The sequence below is a fragment of the Eulemur rufifrons genome, chromosome 7, assembly GCF_041146395.1.
Source record: "Eulemur rufifrons isolate Redbay chromosome 7, OSU_ERuf_1, whole genome shotgun sequence".
NCBI lineage: Eukaryota > Metazoa > Chordata > Mammalia > Primates > Lemuridae > Eulemur > Eulemur rufifrons.
The window spans coordinates 68,965,222-68,979,162 of record NC_090989.1 but is presented as its reverse complement, the minus strand read 5'-3'; the positions used below and the strand labels follow the sequence as shown (position 1 = coordinate 68,979,162).

Here is a 13,941-nt window from a genome sequence, read left to right as displayed (position 1 = left end):
AAGCCAAATGAGCCCTGCATGTTGCTAAGATCACCAAAGAGATAGGAGGAAAAAAACACTCTATATTTGCTGCACTCCCTTGGGATCAAGTTGTCTTTATAACCTTCCCTCTTCTCCCCATCCACCCTGCAAAAGACCTAAAGTCAGTCTTTGACTTTGAATGTTTAAATTTCAGATGCCCTTGAAAGAGAAATTTATTTAGCAAATCTTAATCTCTTCCATATGGGAGGCCACACAAGGGAAGTTGTAACTTGCAAATTACCCTAAGAAACGCTGAATTCTCATTTGGTTGACCACTAGAGTTTGATGCATGTTAAGTTTTTTAACAGGTCAAAACCAGAAAAATCCAAGGAATTCAGCGTCCCAGTGAAAACCTTTGTAAGATGTAGGCCATGTATTATAATCCTAAAACCAAGATTTATATCTCTCATTTGTTAAGATAATTGGCCCCCAAGGTGGCTGTTTTTCTCATATCTTCATCAACTATTCCCAAAGCAGGTGCTGTGCTTACAAGTGTGCCCCCGTAAATAGAACACACCGGTCTGCCTACAGCCACTCCCACCTCACCCTTCAAAAGGAATGCATGTCTCTCTCTAAGACTCACTTGGAGAAGAAAGTCAGTGAAAGGTGTTGCTGGTAAATGTAAAACAGGACTGGCTTTATCAAAGCCACTCCCAGCTACCCTTTATGTCCCAGGGAACATCTATTATTCTCAGAGTTATGCTGTATCAAAAACATCTTGCATTTTTAGGTTCTGGGATTAAATTTGAAACCTGTATTCAGTTCATGTCTAACTAAGTTTCAAAAGCTGCACCAAATCTACTAAGCTTTTTTTAATACTCTTCACTGCATGCTCTGTCTATATGCATGCGTTTGGATAATAAATATTAAATATGGGGGGACGCACAGAATCCACAAAATTAAAAATGAAACCAAACCGAACATTAAACAAAAGTACATGGTAGCTGGAGAAATGAATAAGGGCAAAAAATAAATTTGAGGTAACAATAGTGGCCCAACACCACTGATCTGAAATATCTGTAAAAATTCAAATAAGTGTTTGGAGATTCAAGTAACAAACCATCTGCTCCAACTTGGTCAGACTTCTCAGAGTCCCTGCTGAGTTTCAGTCCATGAGCCGGCACTCACACAGCTCCTTGTAAATCCTCTTCCGCACTCGGGGCATGTCTTCTTGCGAAAACTGGAAAGGCTGCTCTAAGGCGAGGCACTTGCAGTACTGCAAAGGTCCCAGAAACACTTAAGTGGTGTGCAAAGCTGAATACCAGCCCGTCATATCTTACCAGATGCAGACCTAATAGGGTCTAAGGCAGCATCTTAAGGTTTGTTTAAACTTGTTGTAAAACACATTGTTTTAAAATATTTACCTCCAAATTACAGTCAACTTTCCAGGCAAGCGTATGGCTAGGGAGCTTCCCTCCCTCCCTCCTGACCCAATACTGTGAAAAGCAGCAACTGACACAGGCCTCAATTCCTCCCCCAGTGCAACCTGCTGAGAGTGCAGCTAGACCTGACATGGCCTTTAAGTAGGAACCTCAATGTGTTTACAAACCCCAAACATTCATGAGATGTATGAGTGAACGTATCTTCCAAGATCTTTGGTTTTTTTGTGACAGAGTCTCGCTCTGTTGCCCAGGCTAGAGTGAGTGCCGTGGTGTCAGTCTAGCTCACAGCAACCTCAAACTCCTGGGCTTAAGCAATCCTATTGCCTCAGGCTCCCGAGTAGCTGGGACTACAGGCATGCACCACCATGCCCGGCTAATTTTTTCTATATATATTTTTAGTTGTCCATATAATTTCTTTCCATTTTTAGTAGAGACAGGGTCTCGCTCTTGCTCAGGCTGGTCTCGAACTTCTGAGCTCCAGCGATCCGCCCGCCTCGGCCTCCCAGAGTGCTAGGATTACAGGCGTGAGCCACTGCACCCGGCCTTCTTCCAAGATCTTTGTAAATCTCTAAATTTATGGATTATTCACTATAATTTCTTTCATAAATATATGCCTAACTGAAATTCTTCCATAGCTTTTTTAGACCTCTAAGGAGACCTACAACACGAGATGGTAGTTTTTGAATTTATTTAAAATCTAATTACTCTATGTCAGAGACCGCAGATTGCTTGCCAATGGTTTAAAAAAAAAGTAATTCTGCAAAAGCCAGTGGCCTCTGATATGGACATGTTTGAGATGGTGTCCAGTGTGGCTTCCTAATAACCTCCAATAAGACACAGGTGATGCCCACTACTTGTTCTTGGCCCTGGAAGGCAGTTCTTCCTAATGTTAACATCTGAAAATGCAGGAACTGCTGCTTCCCAACAAAAAGGGGGGGGGGAGGGAGGGAAAGTACTAGATACTAGGTACTCTCTTGCTTGTACCTAGTATCGTGCACATACAGAGACTGCCATCTCTACACCCAACAAATTTAATTCACACACTGTAAATTCTGAAAAAACAGTATTTCTTTACCTGGAGCACAAAGACTCCACAGTCACTGTCATTTTTCTGTTGTGGAATACACTGAGGGGAAAAACAAAATGGTCATTAAAATAAGATCAAGTACTCCTCCTTCAGGCAAGAAAAATTCTATTATGAAAAATGAGCAAAAGACAGGAAACTTGTCTCCGTCCAGGACAGCTGGTATATATCTAGTATCTCACATGTCTAACTGTACGGAGGCATCTAGCCACATAAAAAGAGCTATCAAGTGGCAACCACAATTTATAGGATAAACATTTTGCCTAAATATAAGAAATGGGAAAAAATAACCTATTTTAAAAACATCCACCTGGATAATTAGTTTTGCTATCAATGCACTGATAATCAAGTCAAAATGAAACCATGGGTCACAGAACAGAACATATGCCTGGACTCTGAATACTTAGATGGTAACAAGTCTACTTACCAGTCTACACTTTTTATCTCATATTACTCAATTGTGTCCTAGTCTTTGAAAGAAATCATGAAGGTAGACAGTATATTTTCAAAGAATTGGTTACTGTATTCAGCCTAAAGTGGGAATATCAAAGATCCTAAATTTAGAATGCCCAGATATTCTAGTTGGATAAATTCAGAAAATTTACAAGTTCAGTTCTGCTTTGAACTGGTATACTAGGTTATTCAAAACACAAAACTTACGGTAATTTTAAAATTTAGCATTTGGTTCAGTGTAAGGATGAACTAATAAATCTTGTTGCTTTGGATGGGTTAAAGGTTTGTTTCAAGACCCTGCCTATAACACTGTGTCAATGACCCAGAGAGACGTCTGGATCACTACCTGAGTTAAAGGACCTGACTCTATTGATAGTTTAGATGTCCTTTGGGGAAGGTCATACCTACACATCCATTTTTTCATCTATAGGTTAAAAGATGATGTTCATCCCTAAATGACCCACCTACCTCACAGGTTGTAAGGATCGAATGAGATCAGACACAAAAACACTCTGGAAATAAAGCACTGATGACACAATGTAAGGCACTGGCAGTGAGGACTGGATGGAGAGACTATGCCTAGGCAATCTGTCCCACAAACAGCTTTAATGTCCATGGGCCAAACATGGTGTGCATCCAGGCTATATTCAGCCTGAAGCACTAGGCGACTGTCTTCCTCCTATGCCTGGCAAGCGGCCCAGTGCACTTTCTCCCTGAGAGCACTGAAACAGTCATTTCAGCATTTCTCGAGGTCTATATGGGTCATCTGGAAATAAGAACCAGAAGGCATGAGGCAGGTGCCACCCCCGCCAAAATTTATTTTTTCAGGAGAGCAACTACATCATTAGCAACTGCCTCAGGGATGAAATGACTGAAGTTGTTTGCTCCCAGCAAGCACTGGGAAATTGAGCAGCTAGATGATGAATGCTAAACTGAGGTTTATTTTGAGCTGCCCCCCTGAAGCCTCCAGGCTCTTGGTGTCTCAGTCACCAGTCTTCAAATGCTCTTAAAGGCACCCACCCCTTAGATCACTCCATCCCCTGGACATGCCTGGGTTTCATTTTTATCACATACTTACCTTCGTAACAGCAGTCTGCCAACCCTGAAGAAATTCAGGTCTATTTTTTTCTCTGGCTTCAGTCAGCAAATACTTTCTTATATTCTGGTTAAAAAGAAACCACAACACAGATGCTGTGTTCCATCAGTTGGTGAAAAATGGAACATGCCCACAGCAGACAGAAGCAAAGGAAGAGGCTATGGCCCCATAATTGGGCAGAGAATGTATGCGATGAAGAGTATAAAGCTGGAACTTTATTTCAGATCTTTCATTTCACGTTGTTAAGGAGGACTGAGACCTTCGTACTCAAGGTATGCACTTAGACTGTGAACACTGGTATTTGTTTAATTAGAATGTTTTTATGAGATTGTTAACCTTTTCCAGCAGTCAGTTAACTTGCTGCATTTGAAACTTACATACTGGTAAGTCAAAAAGAAAGTCTTAATCACTATCTAATGCTCAATAGAGGGAAGGAAACCAGGGCAGAACTCATTAATAACTAAAACTAAATGAAAGACATTCCAGGCCAGGCACGGTGGCTCACACCTATAATCCCAGCACTCTGGGAGGGCAAGGCAGGAGGATCGCTTGAGGCCTGGAATTCAAAATCAGCCTGAACAAGTGTGAGACCCTGTCTCTACTAAAAATAGAAAAATTAGCCGGATGTAGTGGCGCATGCCTGTAGTCCCAGCTACTCCGGAGGCTGAGGCAGGAGAATCTCTTGAGCCCAGGAGTTTGAGGCTGCAGTGAGCTATCATGACGCCACTGCATTCTAGCCTGGGTGACAGAATGAGACCCTGTCTCAAAACAAAACAAAACAGAAACATTCCAGCCTTAGATATACTCCTTATTTTCGAGGGCTGCAGGGAAGGTAACATTTAGTTTCTGAAGAGTTATACTCAAACCCATTCTGAATACCGAATATGGTCAAGTCTACCAAGATGAAGCCTGCTGGAGTTTCAAAATGTCCCTAATTCACTCAACCTCTTTGTGCATCTCTCTCTCTACATCAAGGGTGAAGTCAGAGCATTATGTGAATTAAATACATGTCCCTGAAGGTGGAATAGAAGAAGCTACCTCCTTGAAGAAAACACATTTGGTGAAGGCAGATACTTAATATTTAACAAAGTATGACTGCCTGCTGCTCTTCTTCCTCCAAACAAGTAACTTCAAGTTCTCAGAGTAAGCAGTATATGTAAATTCATAAACAAAATATAGGCAAAAAACATATCCTTAAAAATGGTCGCCTACTCAATACTTACTGAGCATCTATAATGTGTCAAGTGCTGGGAACACGGTAGTGTATACAGCTGTTGAAGTCCCTGCTCCCATGTCTCACGGAATCTACACATTTATTTGGTGTTTAAAACATTTCTCATCAAACCTTTGGAAATATAGCACCCCCTCCAACTCTCATTTAGAGCCACCTCTATGACCCCATATCCTCTTAACACAAAAAACAGCCTAACCCCACCTGCCTTGACTCTAAATGACTTTTAGGTATCACCAAAAACAAGTCTGCTCTTAGGATCCTTTTGCAAATGTGCAAAATGATCAGGCCAATTGTAATTTTGCTAAAAAGGTTAAAACTCTGCAGGAGGATGTGGGCAAAAATTCAGATGACTATTTCAATAACTATGCAGAACCAGGCTCCAATAATCCAAAATCAACTTAAAAATCAACTGCCTGTTTTATAAACAAAATTCTGTTTAACCACCATTTACTCCATGAAGATAAATGTCTGTCTGGCCCCTCCCTGACTCCCCGGCATCAGTGCCTGGCACAAAGCAGAGACAGGTAAGTATTAATATATCCTAGATCCTGACACCCCTGCCCTCCTCAGCCTGTTAGAATCTGACTCTTAAAGGCACTGATGTGGCTACATTCTTGTTTATATCTTTTCAAGTTTATCTATGGAAGAGATAAAATACACAGACTCTGGCAAGTAAAGGGATGTGTTGGTTGAGAGATAGGCAAGGAATTAGGGAAGGGAACTGGAAAACACACTCACATCTGATATTGTACCTACTCTTCTGGGATGGAGTTAGAGAACTCTGGGCCCAGAAGGATTCCTCATTTCCCCCCGCCCCGTATTTCTTAGTAACAAAAACTTGAATTTTGAAAACTTGATATTCCTTGTAGTTTGTTTTCTTTATATTTAGTTTTTTTTTTTTTTTTTTTTTTTTTTTTTGAGACAGAGTCTCGCTTTGTTGCCCAGGCTAGAGTGAGTGCCGTGGCGTCAGCCCAGCTCACAGCAACCTCAAACTCCTGGGCTTAAGCGATCCTACCGCCTCAGCCTCCCAAGTAGCTGGGACTACAGGCATGCACCACCATGCCCGGCTAATTTTTTCTATATATATATATTTTTAGCTGTCCATATAATTTCTTTTCTATTTTTTTAGTAGAGATGGGGTCTCGCTCTTGCTCAGGCTGGTCTCGAACTCCTGAGCTCAAACGATCCGCCCACCTCGGCCTCCCAGAGTGCTAGGATTACAGGCGTGAGCCACCGCGCCCGGCCTATATTTAGTTTTTAAATTAAATTTTAATTAAACAACATAAGAATACATTCTCCTTGTAAAAAAATTAAAACAAGGCCAAATCCCCTTTAACTATTAGTCCTACTCCTTTCTACACTTACTCAAAGATAATCACTGATATGAAAAATGGTAAACATCTATACTATCTTTTCATTTATAAATATATATTTACACGTATATACATACTGGTGTATTTGTATATATACAAATATACATGTATGCATGCATGTATTTTTTTCTATAAACGTGTTATACTTTATCATTCTGTAACTGGCATTTTTAAACTCAATTATGTTAGGACATGAAGATCTATTATATTCTTTGGAACTTCTACAGTCAGTTTAATAGTAAGGATATACTATATTATATTGTATTTAGCTATTCTCTTGGTAGAGCTAAATTTAGATTGTTTTGTTTTTCACTAATAATGCTGCAATGAACATCCTGGTATATGCCCCATCTTTGTGTGCACATGCAGGCATTTTTTTCTTGTAGATACCAAGAAATGGAAATGAGATGGAATAGGACATGCATCGTTTTAATTTATAAGGCACTTAGAACTGATTAGAATTGCAATTGTCCTCAAGCAGCCATATCAATTTATACACCCCACAGAAAATACAAGAATGTCTATTTCTTTACACTCACATAAACACTTGAATATCAAATGGGCAAAAATAACCCTGATGTGGTTTTAATTTGCATTTCTCTTATTTCTGGTGAGGCTGAACATCTCCTCATAAGTTCAATGGTTATTTGCATTTTTTTCCTAAAATTTACTGTATTGTCACTTATCCATTTCTATTAGGTCCTTTTTTCCCCTTATTCATTTGGAGGAGTTCTTTATATATGCTGGGTAAGAATTGTCCATCATATAATGTCACAAACATTTTCTCCAAGTCTGTCGCCTGTCTTTTAACTTTATGACATACCAGAAATTTTAAATTACGAGATGGTTAAATTTTTCAAAATGTTTCCTGTGTCTTTTTTGGTTCTGTGTAAGAAAACGTTCTCTACACCAAGAACATGGCACCTTCTGTATTTTATTCAAATACTTTTACAGTTTTGTATTTTGTAGTTAGGTCTTTATTCCACCTGGAATTTGTTTTCCTAAGTAATATGAAGGAAGGCTCTATTTCACTTACCCAATTAGACAGCTAATTTTCCCAGTGCCATAACTGAATCGGTTGTCTTTTCCCAAGTTTATCATATACTAAATTCCCATAGATACATGAATTACTTCTGGATTCTTTATGCTGTTCCACCAATCTATTTGTCTATTCCTAAGCCAATATAAATATAGCTGTAATCACAAAAACTCTGAAACACAGCTTGACATCTAGTAGAGCAAGTATTCCTTCCTTCACTATTCTAGTTCAAAATTGTTCTAGTTATTCATGCATATGAATTCTAGGAGGAGCTTATTAGGTTTCATTCAAAATCCTGTCAGAAATTTATTAGGATAAAAATTGGTACATATTATTTTGGAGAGAGTTGGTCTCTTTCCAATATTGAGTCTGCCTATCTCTCCATCATTCAGATTTCTTTTAAATACTTAAATAAGCTTTAGAGTTTTAATCATAAAGAACGTCCACATTTCTTGCTAGGGTATATTCCCAAGTTATTTATGTTTTGTTGCTTTTGTACATGGAATCTTTTGTTTTCAGCTACATTTTCTAACTGGTTCTTGACAGTGAAGGAACTTAGGAAATCTGATTTCTCTTGCTTTTGTATCCCATCGTCTTGCTGAACTGTTATTAGCTAAACTCTAACATTTTGTCAGTTGATTCTGTTGGCTTATAAATTATTCTAAAGAAGTTGTTTTGAAGATACGGGCCAATTTTAGCACTAAGAGAAACCAAAGAAAGCATAGACAAAATCCAAATAGGGTATCTCAGAGGGGAATCTAGATCTTTTTGTTGTTGTTGTTGTTTTTTTGTTTTGTTTTGTTTTGACTCAGGGCATAGAACAGCATTAGATCTTTACACAGCTACCTCTCCCTACCTGGAGAATCCTCTTATAGTCCTTTTGTCTGCTAACATTTTAGGGGGTTTTCATGACAGAAACTGTTCCTCCATGGTTCTGACTTCTGCTGTTCTGTCTAGAGCTAAGATAAGATGCTATCTGGCCAATCACAAGATAAATAGGGGGAAAAAAAAACAGGCAATATATTAACTTACCTCTACACAAAACTTAAAATGAATGCCTTGGGAATCATAAAATGAAATAATTCGATTAGAGAGTGTCACAGTAATGAGAGACCAGTGGACTTCCAGGTGAATAGGAATCAACAGAAGACTCTTTTTAAACAAATCCACCTGATTAAGAAAAGAGAAAGAAATGCAGACATCACCACAGGCTATCCAAACCAACAACAAACAGCAGCTTCTACTTACAGACCTCTGACCTGCCCAAGGTTATAAAAACTAGGAAGCAGTGAACTAGAATTTGAACCCAGGTCTTACTCTAAGCCCATGCTTATAACTACTAAGCCAAAATCCATAACAATAAGAAGAAAAATGAAGATATAGAAAGTACTATTTTCCATTTAACCTACTTAAACCTGTGCTTAGCAACTGCCTGATATGACTTGGCCCCTTATTTTTATGCTTGCTTAATTTTCTTGTGGCACATATTTGACCTAGACTTAACTCTTATTTAGGAAAGAATCATGGTATTAGAAAATGATATAAGGTATAAGTCTTCCATTTTTCTACAGACTTGGTATAGTAGCTAAGATCATGGGCTCTGAAGCAAGTCTGCTCAAATTCAAATTGTGGCTCTTCCACTTATTGGCCAGATGACTTTGGCAAGCTTCTTAGCCTCTTTGTGCCTTGACTTCCTCACCTATAAAATGCATAAAATAGTACCTACCTTATGAAGTTGTTGAGAGTAATAAGAGAATACATGTAAAATGCATAAAACTATGCTTAGTACATTATGAGTAGCCAATGAATCTTAGCTAGTATCATTATTACTCCCTTGGGTCTCTCAGATGTTGAAATTGAGAAAAACACCCTTGATAATACTTTATACACCCTTTATATCCAAATACATCCTTTACAATCCTAACACGTCCTTTATATCCTAATGGATATCCTTTACAATCTAGAAATATTTGGCATTCTACTCAAATTTCCAGTTGTAGATCAGATGACAAAGTAGTAGGTGCTCAATAAGTATTTGTAAAAGGTAAATGAATTTCAGGTATTTTTTGAGAGTATTTTAGTGATTCCTTGGGTTAAAACATTTTTTTTTTTTCCCCACTTCTCCATGGGTTGGAAAAACATTTTAAACTGTATCAAACTGTCAGAGGCCAAGTGCAGTGGCTCACGCCTGTAATCCCAACACTTTGGGATGCCAAAGTGGGAGGACTGCTTGAGGCCAGGAGCTTGAGCCGGCCCTGGGCAATACAGTGAGACTGTCTCTACAAAAGCTTTAAAAAAATTCTCAGAAACTAATTTCTCATGCCTTCCATCTTGCTTTCTATTTCATATCCAGATAATGTCTTGCTCTAAATGAATTTTTTACTAGTCTCCATGACCTTGGAGCAAAGCACTTCTGCTTTTTAGTTCCTCCATCCATAAACCTGGGGAGTGAGGGGAGTGGGCAGCAGAAAATAGCAGACAGACTAGATAACCAGTCCTTCCCAGCTCAAAAATTTTGAGCATCTAAAACAAAGAATCATATTTAAAATATAGCCTTAAGCACACTTTGTCTCATATGCGAAATTATTAAAAATATTGTATGAAAATTACCTTCAGGCTATGTATCTAAGGTGTATATGAAACATAAATAAATTTTATATTTAGACTTGAGTCCCCACCCCCAAGATACCTCATTATATGTAAGCAAATAATCCAAAATTTGAAAAAATCCGAAATCCAAAACACTTCTGGTTCCAAAGATTTTGAATAAGGGATATTCAATCTGTACATATACTTTAGAATGATGTATAGTAGACTGTATTATCGATCCCAATTATTTGTTGCCCTCCCTGTAAGATTATACAGACCAGCCTGTTGCCATGTGACTTCTCTGCCCCTACCAGAGACAGAAGTTTAGTCCTGTCACGTGATTTACTTTAACCAATGGGATGTAATAACCAGAAGTGAAGTCATGTCATGACCAAACTGAAGCTTCCAGAGCTACCACATGAGACTGGCATGTCTTAAGACAGGTGCTGCTCATTCAGTTTGGGTGCTAGTAACAAAATAAAGAATAAAAACCACAAAATCATCTTCTTAGCTGTAGGAAAGCATATGATTAAAATTCAATATCTATTTATGACTAAAAACTCTCAGCAAAATAGAAATAGTAGAGAACTTAACCTGATAAAGGGCATCTACCAAAAAAAAGTACAGCTGACATGACACACAATAGTGAAAAACTGATTGCTTTCCTCTCAAGATTGAGAACAAGGCAAAGATGTCCTCTCTCATTATTCCTATTCAACATTGTACTAGAAGTCTTAGCCAGTGCAATAGGGCAAGAAGAAAAAGGCATACAGACTAGAAAGGAAGAAATAAAATTGTCACCACTTACAGACATGATTGTCTATGAAATCTCACAGAATCTACAAAAAGGCTCCTAGAACTAGTGAGTGAATACAGATCAACTGTATTTTTACATACTAACAGCAAACAATTGGAAGATAACATTTTAAAAATTCTGTTCATAGCAGTTTCAGAAATGTGAAATACTTAAGGATATATTTAACAAAAAAATGAATAAGACCTGTACACAAAATTACAAAATATTGATGAGAAAAGTTAAAGACCTAAATAAATGGAAAGATACACCACATTCATAGCCTGTAAGACTTAATATTGTTAGATGTCCATTCTCCTCAAACTAACGTATAGACAAATACAATCTATAAATTGTATTTATGATTAAACACAATCCCAATCATAACCCACCAGGCTTATTAAAAAATAGAGATTAACAAACTAGGCTGGGCGCAGTGGCTCACGTCTGTAATCCTAAGACTCTGGGAGGCCGAGGCGGGCAGATTGTTTGAGCTCAGGAGTTTGAGACCAGCCAGGCCCCATCTCTACTAAAAATAGAAATTATATGGACAACTAAAAATATATATAGAAAAAATTAGCTGGGCATGGTGGCGTATGCCTGTAGTCCCAGCTACTCAGGAGGCTGAGGCAGGAGGATTGCTTGAGCCCAGGAGTTTGAGGTTGTTGTGAGCTAGACTGACGCCATGGCACTACAGCCCGGGCAACAGAGTGAGACTCTGTCTCAAAAAAAAAAAAAAAAAAAAAAGATTAACAAACTGATTTTAAAACTTATGTGAAAATGCAAAGGACCTAGAATTGCCAAAACAATCTGGAAAAAGGAGGATAAAGCTAGTAAATGTACACTGATTTCAAGAAACACTATAAAGATACAGTAATCAAGACAGAACAGTATTAGCATGAGAACATAAAGATCAATGTAAGAGAACAGAAAGTCCAGATATAGACCTACACATAAATGGTCAATTGATTTTTCTACAAAGGTGCCAAAGCAATTAAATTGGAAAAGAAAAGTCTTTTCAACAAATGACATTGAAACAACTGAATATTCATATGGGAAAAAAAAAAAAGACCTTGATCCCTCCCTACCTCACTTCTTACATAACAAATTAATTGAGATGCATCAGAGATATAAATGTAAAACTAAAAACTATAAAGCTATTAGAAAACATAGGTGGCAAATATATTTTAGACTGGACATAGAAAGCAGTTACTATAAAAGAAAAAAATATGGTAAATTAGATTTCATCAAAAGACATGGTTAAGAAAATAGACAAGCCACAGACTGAGAGAAAACAAAAATTTGACAAAGGACTTATATCCAGAACATATAAAGGTCTCCAACTCAATAATAAAAGGACAAACAATTCAATACAAACAACTTTAACAGACTTCACAAAAGATGATATATAAGTTTCAGTTTTGCAAGATGAAAAATTCTAAAGATTGGTTATGCAACATTGTGAATACTTTTAACACTGTATTGAACTGTACACTTAAAAATGGTTAAGATGTATATTATGTGTAAAAAAATAGCACAGAATATGGCTGTAGGAAGCACTTGATATAATAATCTATGTAACAATATAATTCTTAAAAAGATGATATATAAATAGCCGATAAGCACATGAAAATGTGCTCAATATCATTAGTTACCAAGGAATAAAAATTAAAACCACAATGAGACAATCAATACTACACATATCCATTAAAATGATACAATTAAAAACAATGACACCACCAAACATGAGGATACGGAGCAAAGGAACTCTCATACATTGCTAGTCAGATGGTAAAACAGTACATCACTTTGGAAAACAGTTGGACAGTTCCTTGAAAAGTTAAATATGCACTCACCATATGATCTAGCAATTCTACTTCAAGGTATTTACCCAGAAAATTTAAAATGTACATCCTCACAAAGATTTGTACACAAATGTTATATAGCAACTTTATTCCCAATAGTCAAAAATGGAACACAACTCAAATATCCATCAGCCAGTGCATGGATGAACAAAATGTAAATACTAATGGACTACTACTCAGCAACTAAAAAATACTGATACACTTATAATAGTAATATGGATGAATCTCAAAACCATTATGCTGAATGAAAGAAACCAAACACAAAATAATACATAGTATGATTCTACTTATATAACTCTAGAAAATGCGAAATAATTCATAGTGACAAAAAATAGACTAGTGGGAGGTTGGTGTGGGGCTAGAAGACAGATTCTGCAAAGCGTTATGAAGAATCTTTTGGAGGTGATGGAATTGTTCTATATCTTGATTGTGGTGTGGTTTCACAGATGCATTCAACTGTTAAAACTCATTGAATTACACACTTCGAATGGATGCAGTTTATTGTACATAAATTATGCCTCAAAAAAGTTGACAAAAATAATCCAGTAGGGGTAGGAAGTGGGTAGAGATAAACATAAAACAAGAATGGCAAAATGTTAATTCTTCAAGTTGGATGATAGATTTGTGGGGACTCATTATGCTATTTTGTTTATTTTTAATTTTTAGAGGCAGGGTCTCATTCTGTCTCCTGCAGTATGGTGGCATCATCATAGTTCACTGAAGGCTCCACCTCCGGGACTCAAGCCATCCTCCCACCTCAGTCTCCCAAGTAGCTGGGACTACAGGCATGCGCCACCAAACCCAGCTAATAGCATCTGGGTTTTAGACTGGAATTCCCAACTCTGAGATTATTTTTTAAAAATTCTCTTACAGATTCTATCAGTATTTTTATTGTTTCTCTTTTTATGCATTCAAATCCTTTGGTCATTCTGTAATTTATCTACTATAATCTAATCTGATGAATACTTAATTATTCTATTTTTTTCTTTAACAATAAAGGCATTTAAGGCCA

At 37.5% G+C, this 13,941-nt stretch overlaps 1 protein-coding gene across 2 annotated transcripts in view; it reads right to left on the bottom strand.

Annotated features, from left to right (window-relative positions):
• Positions 1 to 543: 543 nt before the first annotated feature.
• Positions 544 to 13,941, bottom strand: part of SENP5 (SUMO specific peptidase 5) — a 33,789-nt gene continuing 20,391 nt past the window's right edge. The window contains exons 6-9 of one of the 2 annotated variants that reach the window (XM_069472747.1): positions 8,715 to 8,852; positions 4,019 to 4,102; positions 2,479 to 2,529; positions 544 to 1,237 (exon numbers count right to left, since the gene is read on the bottom strand). In XM_069472747.1, coding sequence (XP_069328848.1) covers positions 1,127 to 1,237; positions 2,479 to 2,529; positions 4,019 to 4,102; positions 8,715 to 8,852 — 384 coding nt within the window. In that variant the 3' untranslated portion in view covers positions 544 to 1,126. The remainder of the gene's footprint in view (positions 1,238 to 2,478; positions 2,530 to 4,018; positions 4,103 to 8,714; positions 8,853 to 13,941) is intronic. The other variant, XM_069472748.1, reaches the window with a different exon arrangement.